This window comes from Rhea americana, unplaced genomic scaffold (genome assembly GCF_003343005.1).
Source record: "Rhea americana isolate MKP2758 unplaced genomic scaffold, rheAme1 scaffold_26, whole genome shotgun sequence".
Classification (NCBI taxonomy): Eukaryota; Metazoa; Chordata; class Aves; order Rheiformes; family Rheidae; genus Rhea; species Rhea americana.
The window spans coordinates 1155591-1174086 of NW_028186379.1; the positions used below are offsets into that span (position 1 = coordinate 1155591).

Genomic DNA, 18496 nt, shown 5'->3' on the forward strand with positions numbered 1-18496 from the left:
TGTGTGACCATAGCAAACTTTTTAAAAGCTTTAAAATAGGGACATGCCACTGTCGTTTTGCTTTGAGACTCTATGTGCCCATAACAAACAAATAGTTCTTTATAAAGTGTACTTCAGCAATTGGACAAAGTAAATCTTTCAGTCRTTTTTTCAAGAATATCCAGTCCATTTTTAACCTTGCATTTTGTTTCAGTGGTTTAGGTGGTTTATATTTGAATTCTTCAGCTGTCTCACGTATATATTTTAATTTTTCTCTCCCTTCCATGTCTAGTTCTAACTACATACCATCTTAATGTTTGTTATTTTGAAATAGCTTTAATTAATTGAATCGAATTTCATTCTTTTTAGTGACCTGAGCAATAATCAGATCTCTGAGGCAGCTCCAGATGCTTTCCAGGGTTTACGTTCGCTCAACTCACTGTAGGTATCCATCTGATATGTGAAAACAGAAGCAAATTTCTCCTATTCTTTTATTATGTTCAAATGATGTTGAATTTTTGGGTCTCCACAGAACGTTCATTTAAACTTAATCAATTTTGAAAGCTGTGAAGATAATTTTGGGATGTCAGGATGATAAATTGTATCATAGCTGTATATTAAAAATGTATGTTTTCTTGCAAGTATGTTCATAGCAAATAGTTTGAACAAAATCAAACACTTTTATTCCCCAGTTAGTTGTTCTTAAAAACAGYAACCCACTTATTAATGTCCCTTTGTAAAGCTGTAAACAGAGAGGTGCTGATGCTGCCCTGAGCTCTTTGGGCCACACACCTGCAGGGAAAGTCTGTGATCCGGCTAKCTCACAGGACCGCAAGGATCCTGCAAATATCGAGTTGTTGTTGTTAAAATCATTCAGGAATAGGAAATTGTCTTTCTTTTTTACATTCAAAATCACATAGTTTATGCCCCTCGTAATAGCAGCTTTATTTGCTTTATTATTTTCTGTTATAGTGTCCTCTATGGCAATAAAATCACAGAACTTCCGAAGGGCCTCTTTGAAGGACTCTTTTCTCTGCAGTTGCTGTGAGTATTTTTTCATATTTCCTATTTTAGGATAGCTGAGAAAGGGAAACTAGATGAAAGATATATAGCTGGAGAAGAACTGGCAGGAAATCATGCATGCAGGAGCAGAGTATAATTTTATATATACATGAATATGTTAAARCCAAAGGAGTCAAGAGTGTTGTAGGCCAGCTTCCCATTTGTTCACAAATTTGATCATATCTCAATTAATATCTCAGCCTAAAATGGATAAAAAGAAACTATTATCTTATAAAGGATTTATAATGATAGAATGTGTAAGATACAACACTTTCCTGTAAACACTAAATAGCATGTATAAAGTGCTGTGGGAACTGTGGCAGAAATATCTGGRTGTGTTATACAGAGGAAAAATGTAATGGAAATACTACCTAATTGTATTTTTAAGTTGTACMCGTATAAGAACAGAGTTTCAGTACAATTTCTTTGGTAACTTTTAATTTTTTCTGAGACTATTCTGCATGTAGTTCCTTGACTCTGTGAAGTCCATCTGTRTTTCTTTTGACAGTTCTGAAATTCCTGTGTGTAATTTTATAAACTATTTCTGTTTAGCTTTCATACTAGGAGTAAAGAGGAATGTTGTGGTGATATGTTTATCAAATATTGTCGAGATTTAGGAGAAAAGGCTGTGCAGCAGTTGTACTGTGTAAAAGAGATTGGTAAAATAGGCATAARAATTTTTGGAAGAAACTGTCCCAGAATCACTGACTTGTTATTTAAAGACTGGTGAATTCTGTAAATAGCTTCTTCCTACTTGCTTAGAAGCAATCAGTGACCAGATTTTATAGTGAAGTGATCATCAAAACGTCTTTAATTAACAGCTCATTGAAGAAGCTGGCAAAATAGTAAGCTAATACAAGGAAAATGTAAGTTCTAGCACCACCTAGAGGATTGCATTTGATTTATTTTTGTCACGGACTGGCACAGTAATTGGGGGAGGGGTAGAAGGCTTCCTGTATTCCTTTAGAGAATTTAGTTACAATAGCTTTTTTTGTTGTTTAGAAGATATCTTTCAACTTCTGTTGTAAATTCTGTGTAAAAAAAATCCATAGTTTGATCTATTTTGCATAGTCAATATTTTTCAATATCAGAAAAAAGAATTACTTTTACTTGCATGTTGAAAATATGTTTATCAAAGTGTTAGTTTTCAAGTCTACCATTGCATCTGATTGGAATTGGAAAAAAATCAAAGTATTTGGTCAGAAGACTGCAACCAGTTGAATGACAAAATTATTCTCTCTGGTTTTAAAAGCATAAAGGAGTTGGCTTGTTTGTTTTAATTTCAGAAGTTTGGGAGGTACAGGAAAGAAAAGGTTCCCTTTGAAGATGTAAAGGAAAAGAGATCCAAGACACATTTGGATATATTCCATGCCACCAGTTTTTACTACGACTCTGTTAATGCGGCAGCATGCTGATTAGTAACAAATGATTAAAAGTGCCACTGCACATCTCTTCCAGCTAATGAACACAGTGTTCAGTTCCTTTTTTGTTTGTTTGTTTATTTGGCAAAAGGAACTCATTTTCTCTACAGATGCTTGATTTTTAAGCTTGTTTCTTTGCACAGATAAATGCCACACACGTGTTCTACCAACACACACAAGGAATGAGATTTTTAGCTGAATAAACCTGTGCATCTCAACTTAAAGGTGTAAATATTTCAAAATTATTTCAGAGCACCTAAATAAGGTACTTCAATTCACTAAAATGCCTTCAGTCACTGTAAATTAAGATTTGTTACTACATCTCTTGTTCTRGTTACAAATGAGTCCAAAGAATTATCTGTGAAAAATGCAGAATAAAGCTGCAATGACACTGAACGAATTCTTTTAATTTTGTAATTGTCTTCCATTAAACAGATTATTAAATGCCAACAAGATCAATTGCCTGCGAGTTGATGCTTTTCAAGATCTGCACAACTTGAATCTTCTTTCTTTGTATGATAACAAGCTTCAGACCATTGCAAAAGGCACCTTCTCACCCCTACGTGCCATTCAGACTTTGTATGTATGCTCTTGTTTGTGGTTTTATTTAGTATAACTTCATGTGCTATAATGCATCAGGAGCTGCGGAGACCAAAGGCACATAATGTGTGAAATTATMATTTTTTTCTTCGTTGAAAGGCATTTGGCTCAGAACCCATTTATCTGTGACTGCCATCTGAAGTGGCTGGCGGATTATCTCCATACAAACCCCATAGAGACCAGCGGTGCCCGTTGCACCAGCCCCCGCCGTCTGGCAAACAAAAGGATCGGCCAGATCAAAAGCAAGAAATTCCGCTGCTCAGGTAATTTTCTTAGTTCAGCTGGTATTTTTCTTTTATTGGCAAAAGCAGTGGTTGTAGAAGTCCTAATGAAGGCAGCTGGCTCTCTACGGAGTTCTTAAATGTTGCACAATCTTTTTTAGTCCTTCTGCTGGAGCGGGGGAATCATGGCAGTCATAGACTATTGGATCACGGAACATTGCTATAGTTAACGCATTTGGCACTATTTCTGAGTAGCATTAAATCTAACAAAAGAAATGTAATATGTAATACCTCAGAATGAAATGCTAACGTTATTTGCTACAAGTATCACCAACATAAATCATTTTGTAAAATTTCCACAAGGCTCTGCAGTACGTGAAAGATCTAAAAATCTCCAGCTAAATATGGAAACACGACATACTCATTTTATACAGGGAGCTTACCTCATACTGAAATTTACTGTTTGCTTTTTCTAATCTTATTCCATTTCCTACTTACATTTCTCTAAATCCTAACTTTTGTCATATGGTATCCAGCTGTTCCAGGTGCATTTCACATTCTACAATTTATTCAGTCTCAAGTGCGAATACCAGATGAGAACTGTTTGTTATCCATGTCCCGGATACATTTATGACTATTCACACTTTGTTGTTTATCAGCTCTTGTTGTGAATACACATTTTTTCACTTAATTATCTGTAGTTAATTGTAGTCCATACTTAATCTAATAAAACTCATTCTTTGCTTGCTGACATTCAGGTGCATCTTCTATTTTTTTTTCTCTTTATTTAGCTAAAGAACAGTATTTCATTCCAGGTAGGTTTGGCTCTGCAGTAAGATTGACTAACTGCAGATACTCTCTCCCTTTCCCCCAAAAAGCAAAGTTTGTTATAGCTTTTAGGAAACTGATGCATGTATATTAACAACAGTGAATACCTGTAGCTAGACATAATTTCCTTTGTAGATCACTAGTAGTTCTGTTTTCTAAATATAAGAGCTTAGCATGCAGCTCCATTTACTTTTCTGTCTCTAAAATTTGCACACAACCTACCAAAATGATACTTTTATTTAAATTATTTAGAAGATTGCACCTGCTAGTTCCTATTTCAATTGACACTTCTGCTTACCTTGTACCTTGCCTTTTGTGCCACTACTGTTTTTAAAATGTAGCTCCTAAGCTGCTTTTAAACACAGGAAGCCATACCACTGTCAAAGAGCTAGTACAACTTAAAAAAAGRAAAAAAAMACTTTACAAATGAACATTTTCTTGCCTTTTGTGTCCTACACCAACTCCTGAATGTCTGCAAYTGCTGCTTGCTCACCCTCCTTGTGTCTGTGAAACTACAACGGGGCGCACAATGGGAAAAGAAAGCTGATATTCTTCATTAAAGGCATTCTGTGGGCAGATTCATACAGTGAATCAGGAATGTATCCCATTAAAGAAAAGATGATTTAAGAGTTGGGGTGAAACAGCAATTTACACACCAGTTTAAGCTATGATGAGTCTGGTGTTTTCCAAAAGAATTACTGATGTTGGCCCTAGCTCTTTGAAATATGTTTCTTTACTTATTTTACCTTGCTTGTCAGCTGTGTGCACTGATTTCTTAATAGAAAAATATATGAAGGAACATTATGTTYCTAACAGATTATAAATAATTAATTGGCAAAGTAAACAAGGGCATAATGAATCTATTGAAGATTTGCAGTATGCAATCTGCAAGCAAGTTTTTCTAWCATAGTTTAATGTCTAGAAAAATAACTGCAGTATTTGATTATGACACCAGTGCACTTGTTCTTTCAAGTACTACAGGTATATTGTCATTCTGCAGTGTTTGAAGTACTGATTTATTGATTGGTCTTAGTCTTTGTCTTTTAACCTGGTATGTTTAACAGTTCTTCTCCTAATGCTATGTGATGTGTCACTTAAATTTGCAGCAATCATGTGAAGTTTTCCATGCCCTCGTACTAATATGTTGGTTTGAATATGAARAGAAGACAAAATGAAATACAAAATGAGGCAATAATTTGCCAGCATTGGCAGCCGCAGAACTGTGGGGTTTTTTAAAGCAGCATAAAGCAGAGGGGGATTCAATTTCTCAAACCTGTAGTGCCACTCAATTCCGTAATGAGTAGAACAGCTGTATTCCTGCCACAGAGTGACTTCTACTCAACCTTGCCAGCACAACTTTTGTCTCTGAGCTAGAAGTGTTTTCTTGCCAGCAAATGTCTTCACAGCCTGTTTATAATATGGCCACACATGCAGTTTAGGCTTGTTTACTTACCCTTTAAAAAATGATATTCCTGCAAAAAGAAGRAAAAGAATTAAATTTCTTAAAATGTGTTGCACACTGTACATTTTGAAATACAGCTTTTGTGCTTTCTCTTTCTATCAGGTAGCAAGGAGATACTGCACTAAATTTAGTTGTTAAAGATCTTTCCCCTGAATATTTCAGTTGTTTACTCTGAACTAGTAACAGTGATTTGTTCTGGACATGAGAGGGAAGTAATGTATTTGTGGCCTGGCTCATGGGTATTAAAAAGTGCTAGAAATACTTCTTTATGCTTAAATGAATACTTCTAAAATGTTAGCCTTTCTTTAAAAAGTCAAATATCAGTTTGTTTTATGTTTGTTTGAAATCTGTCACTCAGAGATCTTGATTACAGACACTAGGAAATCATTAACAGAATTTCCATATAGTCATTTGGAAGACTAAAGGTTATGCAAGTATGCAAATCATGAATTTGAAAAAAATATTGCTTGTCTGCAAGCTCATAAAAATATTCCAAGTGTAACCACTTATATCATGTAGGTTACTTAGACTTTTACAGAAGCTAGATAATATACAAGGACTGAGATTTTTTTTCTTCCCTTTCTTTAAGTATCTATTTCTTTGGTTTATTCATTATTTTAAGTGGCATAGCATGTATATACATTAAAAGGAGCATAATAGTTCTTTAAAGAATATATTTAAAATAATAAATAATGATGCATGGCAAGTGTTAGCAWCCTATATGAAATTTTTAATTAACCCCAATAATTTCTACGTTTTTAATGCCACTTAAAATTAATTGTTCTTTCTCTCTGCTAAAGATGGTGCCCCTCAGCAGCATCCTCTAGTCACTGTAAAGTTGAGTAGAGAACACAGGAGTTTAGTTCWTGTTTTTGTCTTAATTGGGATTACTCTGTCTTTCTTTCCTTCTTGGCTATCTTTACTTTTGCAGGAGTTCACCATTTTGGCTGTAAGTAAAGTTCAGTGTCTGAGCTAAATCACAGTGTACTTCCCAGCCCTGATGCACCTTCTACTAGTCTCAGTCTTTTCACCTTTGTCCGAGAAGAACCTGCAGGTCCTTTTGGCTTCTATTTGTTTTCTTTGTCATCCACCCTCAGTTCCTTACTGGATGTTTTCACCTGATATGTTTRGGACGTTTTCTTTGACTCTGGGAAATGGTGGAGGAAAATTTCAATGTGGTTCTTTTTTTGTTRTTGTTGTTGTTGTACATTTTAGTTGATCTGTGACAGTAATACTGTTACTGTGGCACTGGACATTCAGTAATAAGAATGCCATGTCATGTAAGCAAGTGTTAAACTTCAAATGCTTTTGTAACTTCTTCCTACTCCTTCCTCTTTTCCCTTGCTCTTATCCTTGGCCTAGTGGATGCAGTTGTGATAATTTAGCGAGATTTTCTGTTGTGCTTGATCTAACCATGTGGTTGTGAGGTATGAGTAAAACATGGTTCTGTCAAGCACCATGGAACGTCACGCAGCTTTCTACAGCATGGCAAGCTGCTGAGGCTTAAGTCAGGATCACACATTTTTTAAATTAAAGCTGAAAATAGGGCCTTCAATCTTACGTGTTTGAGATGATGTGGAGGGTCGGGGCTATAAAAACAATCACAGAGGTTAATGAAGTCCAGTCGACAATACAAATTTGTAACGAGAGAAAGAGAAAAGGTGGCATTCAGGATCTATTTATTCGTGACACAGAGAAATAAAATAAATTCTAAAAGAATCAGTGGCATTTGTGTGATTAGCTATAAACAAGGCTAGATTGGCTGACAACAAAATCAGCAGAAAGTACAGCTGTGAAAAGCTCAAGTTAATGTTATCCTGTTAYGTGAAGTTGGTCACAGTTTCTTTTTCCAGAATATCTTAAGCCCCTATATTTAACCCTCTCTTGAAGCCCTTGTGTCTGTTCAGTATCACAGAGTTTATCATATGTTTCCCAAGTTGCCCACCCATTATCTGAATTGCAGACATCTTTTCAACCTTTTCCCAAGAAAARAAATCTTTTACTTTATTGACTCAGTATCGGTATTTTGACTTGACTCTTCTGCAGGCACTGAAGATTACCGGTCCAAATTAAGTGGAGACTGCTTTGCAGATTTGGCTTGCCCTGAAAAATGTCGCTGTGAAGGGACCACGGTGGATTGCTCTAATCAGAAACTCAACAAAATCCCTGATCACATTCCCCAGTACACAGCAGAATTGTAAGTTKATCCCATAAGAAAGCATTATTTGCTTGTGAAAAACTAACTAAAATTTTCTAATAAAAACAGGCTTTATTGTTTGAACCACAAAAAACAAAAATAGCCTCATCATTCCGTGTTGTTCTTCAAAGAAGTAGGTACCTTTCAGTAGTATGTAGCATTAAAAAATTATGCTAAATAAATGAGGTAACCATTGCACGTTACAAGTTCTCCAGTACATAACTACCCACTGGGAATTTTTTGAAAGATAGTGTGGTTTATTTTACTTTTTTATTTTGACAAAAAGAGCAAATAAGCCACCCCATCAGTAACCCAGGCTCTGTCTTAAAATGTGCTACCTACRTATTAAACAAAACAGAATTGATTCTTATCATGCAAAGCTCACATTATACATGTCAAGCAGGAAACCAGAGGAAGATAAAGCAGACAAACAAGAAAGAGTTGGGTTAAGAAGATGAGATAATGATACTGAGCGATAAGTGAACAGACATGAGCAGAAAGAAGCCACAGATTGTTGCTTGCTTAATAAATGCCATATGGGAACGATTTGTAGGCATCACAAGTGAAGTAGTCGTCAAGGAGGGATTGAAAGGAAGATAAAATTAGGACAGCTTTACAAGTCTTTCCCATGTAGAAGAAACAATGTGGAAGGGAGTACAGAGATGCTTGAAGGATTAGCAGACAGGCAGGAGATGAAAGTGGTCATCATTGGCAGAACAAAGGCAAGAGGAAATAGCTGTTTTTCTTAGTAGATTTAGCGTATAGAGCAAGGCAGAATGCTGAGGAGCAAAAGTGAGGGACTGTGRTTTATTCAGTAAAGCAGGGACAGACAGTAAGAAATACAGAGACAGAAGTACTGTGGTCAAAGCTCTGACCCACAGGGGTGAGATGAACAACAGTATGGCAAATGCTCTTAAAAGACAACCTGGCATAACAGCAACAGAGCTGTGAAGGTATGAAATAATTAGACTACGGTTAAGGATCTTGAATGTCTGGACAGAAAAGGAATTTGACACAGAAATACTGTGCAAAAAGAGATGGAGATTTCTGTCTGTCGCTGGACTCAATGTTCTCATTACAAACCTGAGTGGCAATTCTGGTGGTSCCCGGAATGACGAGGAATTCAGGAGAGGAAGTGCCATATGTGGGAAGAGCAAAGCTCAGCTTTTGGCCATGTTTAAGTTGCTGATTTACCATTCCTGAAGTGGTACCAGAGGAAAAAAGATTGATACACAGTCRTGAGTAGAGGGAGATAGATTTCAGTGGAGAAATATTTATGTATGTTTTTTTCATGTAGTATTTCCTAGAAGTACAAGATGAAGAACCTTTTGGTGAAAAACTAAAAGAGAGGGAAGAGGAAGGAGAGAATTTTAGCCCTTAGGAGTATCCACAAGAAAGCAAAAAATATCACTCAAATGTACATAAAGCTGTGCTATAATATTTTGAGAGAAAATTACTTCAATTCAAGAAAGAARCTTGATGGAATGAATAGTAGGTTAAAATGTAGGAGGAGAACATGGAGTAATGGTTGTAAAATCATAATTCATGAACCAAGAGATGAGGAATAGAGTTGCTGAAATGCATTTTATTGGCTTAGCAGGATCCATGTTTAATTCTGCCTGCTCTAAAGAAATACAAGGTTTTCCTCCACAAAGGCTTTTTGGCTATGAACTAGCTGGGGAGTTCCTGTTGCCAGAGGATGTCGCACAGGAAAAATAAATGTTGTTAAGTGTATGGCCTAGCAGTGTGGCCTCATTTAGTTTAGTTAGCTAATGTTTTTTCTTTCAGGAAAATACTTTTATTTAGGTCTGATAACGAGAGGACTATGTCCTGGTAGTCRGTTCACCTTTGCATCATCTTAAACACTTGAAATTTTGAAAAACATAAAACCTGAGGAATTCAATGCACTCAACAGTCATAACATTTCCTGTTCTTTCCTCCTGTTACTCCTTGATCTTCATGCATTGCTCTTCTAGCTGCTCTTGAGACTTCACATTCTAGTTCTAGGTCTACTTTGTGGTTTCCAGTTCACAGCATTTTTTGATGTATACCAGAAGATGAAGTAGTTAGGCTTTTTATTTTTCTTTTACTCATCATATTTGAGTTAGAAATACTTGTTTAGAGGTAAACGGCATTAATGCTTCCTTAACAGTGAATAGGAAGACACTCTCAGAGACTCTCAGAGAAATGGCTACGTTATTCTCTACATGGTATAATTTGGAGCTGAGACTCATCTTGGAATCAAAGCTCAAAAGTGAAGAAAAATGTCATTTTTTTTAGATTTCTCAGTAGATTTTTTTTGTCAAATAGTTTGTCTGGAGATCTCTGATACTTTTAAGACCTAGGATATGGAAGAAGAAGGGAGGGCAGAGAAAGAACCTGAATTCTTTTCATCCCTTAGCCCAGAAGATTTTGTAGAAGAATCTTGTAATCTTTGAGAGGGTTTATACCATGAATCCACTGGGGCTTGGCTTCCTCTCAATTGAGGAATGTAAGGGGGAAAAATAAATGTTTTCTTAGCTTAATAGAACAAAATAATGTAGCTTCATAGGCAATATCTAGTATATGGCAAGCAATATGCAATTTAGTAGAATTAAGATGGGGAACTACTAATCTTCAGGTCAAGAAAGTATACAATGCTACTTTTAAATCTGCTTTTGAAATATCTTCTTTAAAGAATTTATCACTGTACTGATAGGATCTGGCAACTTTGCTATTTTAACTTACTTACTAACAAGCAGCAGGTAACAACAGAACATTTTTTTGCAAGGAGCTCGAAGAAGGGAATTTTTAACAAGAATTTCTCCCACTTACTTATTTGGCTATATGACCTTGTGTTGTTCTAATCATTCCTCTCTTGGCACTTGCTCCCAAAGTCCTCCAGAAAAACAGTCAAATCTGCCAAACCTGCTGTTGAATTATTTGAAATAAAGTACAAGTCTGTAAAAGCTTTCCAGAAATAAAATGTTTTGCAGATAGCCTACCAGTATATGATGAAATCAGTGAAATACTTGACAAATCACTCAAATCAGAGTCTTCAGGAGAAATTCCAAATAAAAACAATTTAATTTCTATATATAGTCAGTTTTTTGTAATGCTTATTCAATATTAAAATAACGGATCCTAGCAAGATGGTCATCAAAAGAATGAAGTACCACAGGATATCACTGCAGTACATAGCCTTTCAGGAACACTCAGCTATTGTATCAAAATGTGCAAATAACTTAGCTGTTGTGTTAACAAAACAAGAAAAAGCACCAAACAGAGAAACTGAAAAGTGGAACATTTGGACATCATCATCAAATGCTTCTTTGTTTCCTTTTCTGCTTTGATAATGGCATGCCAATATTCTATTTTGAATAAACCAGATATAAGTATTTTTGAGTTTCTTTTCATGATCCAGTGATTCATTGACAGGTAGCAACTGTCCCTATTACCTTTACCAGTGATACTAAGATCCAGAAGGAAAAATACTACTGCATATGGTAATTTTCTAGTTATCTGTAATAATTTTGATTCTTGTGTATGTGGTATCACATGCCATGATGCTAGAATGAAAACTTCTTGCATAAATATATAACAACTGTTTAGTTCCAACCATAGGAACACCATGTGGTCTTGAGGCCATTTTTCTGTGACCTCAAACCTGTGGTGTGTAATCCTTGCATCGCTTCGTTTGCAAATCTCACCCCTGTGATGATACCTGCCTTGTGGCCTTACCATACGCGCACACTTTGAGGGATGTGATTTGTGTTACAGTGCTATCAATGACATTTCAAACCGTGCTTCTGTTTTTTCACAGGGAGTATGCGGTAACTTACCAAGTACCAAAAACCTTCAAATCACACGGGCAGTTCCTGAAATTGTTCCGTAATGTCAATACTATACTAAATTAAATACAGTCAAAATCTAAATTCTACATACTACATTTGATAGGACTAATTAACAGCACGAATATAAGATGAGGAATATCTGGGCAATAGTTCAACAGAAAAAGCTGCTGAATTATTAGAATCAATATGTATTTTCACAAATGAGTCATTCTACCTGATGATACAGTACAGTATTCAAAAATGTCAGTGTTTGGATAATGTTTGCCATTTCCATTCTTCAAGTACAGAAAAAAGGCTATTTACAAGGATGATGCAACTTTCTTAATAGACATCATAAAAAAATGCATTTGCTGTGATCTCAGTAAAAATCACGCTGTATCAATCAGCTGATTTGCAGAGGTTGTAACATTTTTTGAAATTCATTTCCTGTGTAGTTTAGGRACTGTGTACTTCCTACAAATGTTCCATGTATATCCAAAGGCTCTTCCTGTCTTCCCTMAGTTTGGTTCTTTGCTGAAACTATTGCCATACTTTCAGATTTACAGCCTTAATTTCCCTTCTGACTGTTATTGAGTGCAAGCAGAAAAGAAGGATGAACAAGCAGCTTTCTTTTATTTTCTAGCTTTTTTAAAAATCTTCTCTTGCTACAAGATAATTCTGAACAGCATCTAGCTTTATAATTATGGGGTGAATTCCATTTCATGGTGATCCTGTCAGTCATCTCCTTGGCTTCCTTCCTATAGAAGATGGCTAAATAAAAACTAGACAGACTCCCTCCTTTAATAAAATGAGGTCATTAAAACATATAAAACGAGTCTAAGACTTACAATTTCCATTTTCTTTTTAAAGAAAGTAAATACAGAACACTGGGCAGTGCACATATTTTTGAAAGGTGGGTGGCCGCTGACCTAGGTACCAGGGCAGGAAAGATCAATATCTGTAAGATTTTTCAAGCAAGTATCTGTTGCTCGTAGTGTGTCCGGTTGTGTTATCAGGTATTATTTGATGCTTTCTTGCACGCTGTGTGTGTGCTACGTTTAGTGGTCTGAGCTGCGATCACAGAAGTGTTTTTTAAGTTGTTGGGAAGACCTATGCAGTGTGTTTCAGTCCCTAYTCAAAAGAAGCATTGAGCATAAAGTAATTATTTCATGCTTGTAAATAGTGTTTTGTGAGCACCTCCAGATGTCTGGCAGACCCCACCTGATATATTTTAAAGAAAGTAAACCAATCTTCAGTGGTTTAGATGTACTTCTTAAAGATATTTATTTATAAGCTGCCATGGAGTCATTCCCTAGCTATGGTTTTGATTTTCTTACTTAAAAATTGAAAACCTCTTTTTATATTTTACTGCAATTTTAGTTGTATTTTTCACTCTGGAGATTTTTTTATTATTATTATTCTGGTTTTGATTCTATAGGTCTTATGTATGCCTGATTCTAATTATGAGAGTATTCATGCACAGGACTTATCAGAATTAGAAATGTCAGTATATACTGAATTGTTATTCAGCTGCTGAATAGTTTATCCTGTGGAGCATTCTGTACCAATGACTGATTTTTTTTTTTTCTCATTTTGCTGACATTTCTTCTAGGCGACTCAATAACAACGAATTTTCAGTCCTAGAAGCTACTGGAATCTTTAAGAAGCTTCCTCAGCTGCGTAAAATGTAAGTTCAGCTGCACTGCCCTGGTCTATTCGAGTAGCATGTTGGTTCCTCGCAGTTTTTCTCCACGAAGGAGAGTGAATTCAGTGTTTCTGTAGAACTCATATTTCTTCTGGAGGTTCAAATAGGTGCAAAGGTCTTTCTGCATGGATGACATTGAAAAAATGATGCCTAAATTTTTAATTGATTTGATGATTCATCAGTAATAAAGCAAATTTATTCACTGCAACATTGATTAGCTGTTCAACATTAATCTATAAAACATCCCTGTGAAGTGGATGAAGTAATACCCATTTTACACAAGGAACAAATAAGATGTTAGGAAACTAAGGGCTTGCCACACAAAAGRCAGTTGAGATTAGAAATAATGAGTTTCTTTCTCAAAGTTAAACAAAAGTGGTGATTGTATCCCTCATCACAGGCAAGGTATATATTAAATTACAGCTAGGCGAGAGATGAGAAGTCAGCACTCAGATAAAGCCACAACTCCATTGTTTTCTGCCTCTCAGATAACAGTACCAATTAATTCTGGCAGGCATATTGTATGAATTTTTATTCTAACTAATAAAAAATACCTTTTAATTTGAACAATTAAAATGCTGTTCTGGAAGCTGCATCAGATAGTGTTTTATTCCCAAAATCATTAATTCCATCAAATAAAAAGTTTTTAGCTTCACTTCATTTTACATTTTTTCAGAACATTTAAGAGCTTTGTAAAAATCACTAGTGTATTATAACTATTTAGTCTTTACATATATACTTACTGCTTTAAATAACATTTAACTATCATAAAAGTGAACAGAGTTATTTGAAACAAGCAAAACAAAAGGAGACAAAAATCCTGTGAAAAATCTTCAAGGACAATGTGTTGTTGCATATATACGCTTATTGTATGTATAGTAYGGATACTACTCAGCTGTGATGTAATTCCAACTTTTCAACTAAAAACTATAAATGCTAAATATTTTGGCAATATTTTTAGGGCATTTTCCCATATTTTTATTGCTTTGCATGCAATTACAGATAAATGAACTATCCCTCCTTTTAAACCCTCCTTTTTTACTAATGTCATAAATGATTAATATTTCATTTACTGTTTACGTTCACACATTTCATTTACATATGTTGCTGTTTATACTGTTTGCTTATRTTTGGGTCTACTGAGATGAAATACAGAAATGAGAGTGGTAAGCAATAGTTATAGTAATCACAAAGTATCATCTTATGAATTCATCTAACAAGGGTACAGGACTGGAAAAAATGAAAAATTTATACGTTCACTGACAAGATTCAGATTTTTTTTTTTAAAAGAACAGATTTTTATGTGGCAACARTATGAATTGGATTCTTGCAATTGGTTGGACAAAAAAGTGTTTGTTTCTATAGTTAACAGGGCATTGACTTTTGGTTTTATTTCTTCTATTCAACGATGTACTCATTGCTTTTACATAATAAGTCAGAAGATAAAAAGCTGTGCAGTCTGCAGCATTTAACAGTTAATTTAAGGTATTTTAAAAAGAAAATGTATTTTTCTTTATTTTTTTCCATTACTGTGTAATAGAAATCTGAGCAATAACAAGATTACAGATATCGAAGAAGGAGCATTTGATGGAGCCTCTGGTGTAAATGAACTGTTACTCACTAGCAATYGCTTGGAAAGTGTTCGACACAAAATGTTCAAAGGACTAGAAAGTCTCAAAACACTGTAAGTGTAGTTATTTGAGTGTTTTTATTCTTCCTGTCAGATATTTTTTTAAAACCTGTCCAAAAACTGTTCATTTTGGAGGATTAGCAATGGAAGATTCAAGCATATCTAGGTTTTGTTGCTTTTTTATACAGATGTTTTTGTATATTTTGAGTTTATTAGTTATTAATTATGGATATAACCAAGCTGAAATTCTTCATTGTAGTTACTGGACCACAGAAATTATGGGTCCTCCTGAATGAGGGAATAGTTGAGAATGGATAAACATCCAACTACAGAAATGGAAATGAGAATAATCATCTGCTTTAAAGTAATGAAATTTTGCATGGCAATTAGGCATTTCATATAACAGAGTCTCTGATTCAATCCAGCTCAACAATTACTGAGCATTCTACTAAAGGAAGAAATTAAATTTGATGTATGTTGAAATGTGGGAAAAATTCTAACCAATTTTAATGTCCTTTTGACAGTGAAGGCGAGTAAACAGTACAGGTTGAATTCATTTCATTCTTTCCAGGAAGGCAGTTTTGCTCTTTCCTTTCAAAAAAAGAAAAAAGATGTTTATACATTCTACAGCTTCTTGGGCTTCTTATAATTTGTTTAAGGAAAGAAAAAAAAGGTCTTTTATAAGAAAGGGAGAAACAAAAAGTTAACTCCTACTGTCATTTGAACTGCCAGGCTTTGGTAGAAATACTGAAGCAGCAGAGATTAAAAATATGTTACCTTAAATTTTCTCTGTACCCTGTATTATAGAGTACATGCTAAAATATAAATGATCAAATTCAATATGCATAGGTACATTTTTTACTGTTAACTTGTTTGCCGGAAATGCACAGAGGAAATGCCAGATAGCATATGTTGTTTGTAATTAATGACTTTTTGTCAGTAGAAAATGTTAATACAAAATGATTTTGASATGTTTATCCAGCTCTTGACTGGTAAAAGTTAATCCTTTCTTTCTCAGGATGCTAAGAAGCAATCGCATAAGCTGTGTAGGAAACGACAGCTTCACAGGACTAAGTTCAGTTCGTTTGTTGTCGTTATATGACAACCAGATTACTACCGTTGCACCAGGCTCCTTCGATACACTTCATTCCCTCTCTACATTGTAAGTTACCTTCGTATCTTGGCTTATCCAAGGTTAAATCTCTAACATTTTTGTAATATTTCTATTGATGAGTTACCATACAATTTTGCAGTGTAACCTGTCGTCGAAGGAAAAACATGAGTGTATAAGGGATGTTTGTAAAAGTTTTTTCATGGATCGTCTTGAATACATGAAGAATATGTTTTATTGGTGCCCTTTGATGTAAACTTCAGATTGGCTTCTGGAATTGCCTGAGAGGGTAGAAAAAAAGTCCTGCTAGTCCTCCTAGCAGAAGCCCATGTTTGGGTACACATTGCATGATCATAGGTAGTCTAATCACCATGTTGTCTTTCTTTTTGCACTATGTAGTCTGAAATCTTGAAATTGCTAGGTTTACTAAGGAGCTTAATTTRTATTTGTTTTATAATGAAGCTTTAGTCTCGTTTTCTATAAAAAGAAGCATCCCTTCCCCCCCCCCTTTTTTATGGGTTGTAATTTAATGGAAGAGAAAATGGGGAAAGAGGCTGCCACTCAAATTACTGAAGAAATGCGGTTTGCAGGTAGCATCATTCAGGAAAGTACTTAATTCCCTTTCTACATAAAAAGTGACACTTTGCACCAAGTGACTAATTTGTGCGTATTAAAGATGGCATGTTTATAAATAATGGAATTGTCAATAGGTTTGTGCTGAAGTAAGGAGATGCCAAAAGTACTAAGATTTCTAGAAGTAAATTCATTTTTATAACTGGCATGTAATCAACTTAGCTGTCAGTTTAGATAGGAAACTTATTCTCAAGAGCAAATAAAAGATGGAAATCTTGAGATGACAAATTAATGGAATGGCTGTTGTCAGGTTAAAGCTAATAATGTGAAGTAATCACCTTCATCTCTATATGAAATTATTGCATTATCAGTACAGAGTGGCTTGACAACGAGTCAGGTCTTTGACAGTTTTAAATTATTTCTAAATGAGCTGTAACAGGATTCTCTGCATAGCACCTAAATTACAGCTTTCACCTGTGGTTTGTACATAGTGATGTTTGAAGAACAGTATTTAAGCTTCACATTGTAAAAATACAAATAGAATACTTAGACTGAAAAAGTTATATCATTGGAAGTAAATTTTTGTGTGGTTCTCAGAAACCTCTTGGCCAATCCCTTCAACTGTAACTGCCATCTCGCGTGGCTTGGAGATTGGCTAAGGAAGAAACGCATCGTAACAGGAAACCCTCGCTGTCAAAAACCCTACTTCCTTAAGGAGATTCCTATCCAGGATGTAGCCATTCAGGATTTTACATGTGATGACGGTAAGAAAGTGCATAGCTGAGTTTTTAGAACGTCGGTTTTCATATGTATGATGCATGATTCCAAAGCGTTATTCTTTAAATTGAGAATTAGCATTCTTTAAATCACTTATACATCTGCACTCCCTGCTAGGTGACTGTGCCAGTTTAGAACTCCTTCACCCATTTTTGCATGATTAGCAAGCGCACAGCTATTGTTTAACTATTTTCAAAAGTTTTTCTTCCCTAACTGTATTCATACTGTAAAATAGTATTTAGAGGTAATATGGGGATTGAATTCATCGATCAAATATTGTAGTTCAGATGAGAATATTTTCAAATGCTGAATGCTTGAACCAAACACTCTTTCAGGCTATGTGGTTAAATGTCATACTGTTTTGCTCAAACTATCACTGAATGAATGTCAGAATTCCCCTCAACACCTGAAAAATGAGAACTTGTGTCTTACATATCCCTAATGCATGCTTTCATTTCCTGTAATATTTGTTTACCAATTTTTAAAGAATGTAAAGTTTCTTTAAAAAACTACAYTTGGTTATTTTTAATTATCTGTGAATTCTGACAATTGTCACATATATTGCTTTATTATATATCATTTTAAGGTCTTTCTTTAATGACCTTTTTTCTAAATAATAGAGTTTTTCTTAGTAACACAACATTGTACTAGATAACAGAGTGTCACTGGAAATGTAAATTCTCTAATAAATAGCTTACAGCGATAACGTAAAGATTTCCATCTGTAGAGGTACACCTAATATGGAAATTTCCTATTTGCTTACAGGAATCAAATGTGAAATAGTATCGCTAATTCTGCATGTCGTTTGCATATTAAGCTTCACATCTGTTTGTTTTTATTAACCAGGGAACGACGACAATAGCTGCTCTCCGCTGTCCCGCTGCCCTGCAGAATGTACTTGTCTAGACACAGTAGTTCGCTGCAGCAACAAAGGCCTAAAAGCTTTGCCTAAAGGCATCCCAAAAGATGTAACTGAACTGTGAGTGATACGGTCTTTTCCCTTTCAGAGGTATCAGTGGCAGATTTATGTTATCAGGTTCAGGAATGAGACAAGGAGAAAGTGCAAAGTGAAAAATAGACTTCAGTGGATCAGTTGGAATCAATAATRTACTGCTTTA

General features: G+C 35.1%; 1 protein-coding gene across 4 annotated transcripts in view; it reads left to right on the top strand.

Moving 5' to 3' along the window:
• SLIT2 (slit guidance ligand 2) overlaps positions 1-18496 on the top strand; it is a 250429-nt gene that overhangs the window by 182835 nt on the left and 49098 nt on the right. For 3 of the 4 annotated variants that reach the window (XM_085307492.1, XM_085307490.1, XM_085307491.1), the window contains exons 11-21: positions 349-420; positions 952-1023; positions 2898-3041; positions 3162-3325; positions 4075-4098; positions 7620-7770; positions 13195-13269; positions 14828-14971; positions 15936-16079; positions 17199-17365; positions 18225-18357. In XM_085307492.1, the coding sequence (XP_085163618.1) occupies positions 349-420; positions 952-1023; positions 2898-3041; positions 3162-3325; positions 4075-4098; positions 7620-7770; positions 13195-13269; positions 14828-14971; positions 15936-16079; positions 17199-17365; positions 18225-18357 (1290 nt within the window). The remainder of the gene's footprint in view (positions 1-348; positions 421-951; positions 1024-2897; positions 3042-3161; positions 3326-4074; positions 4099-7619; positions 7771-13194; positions 13270-14827; positions 14972-15935; positions 16080-17198; positions 17366-18224; positions 18358-18496) is intronic. The other variant, XM_085307489.1, reaches the window with a different exon arrangement.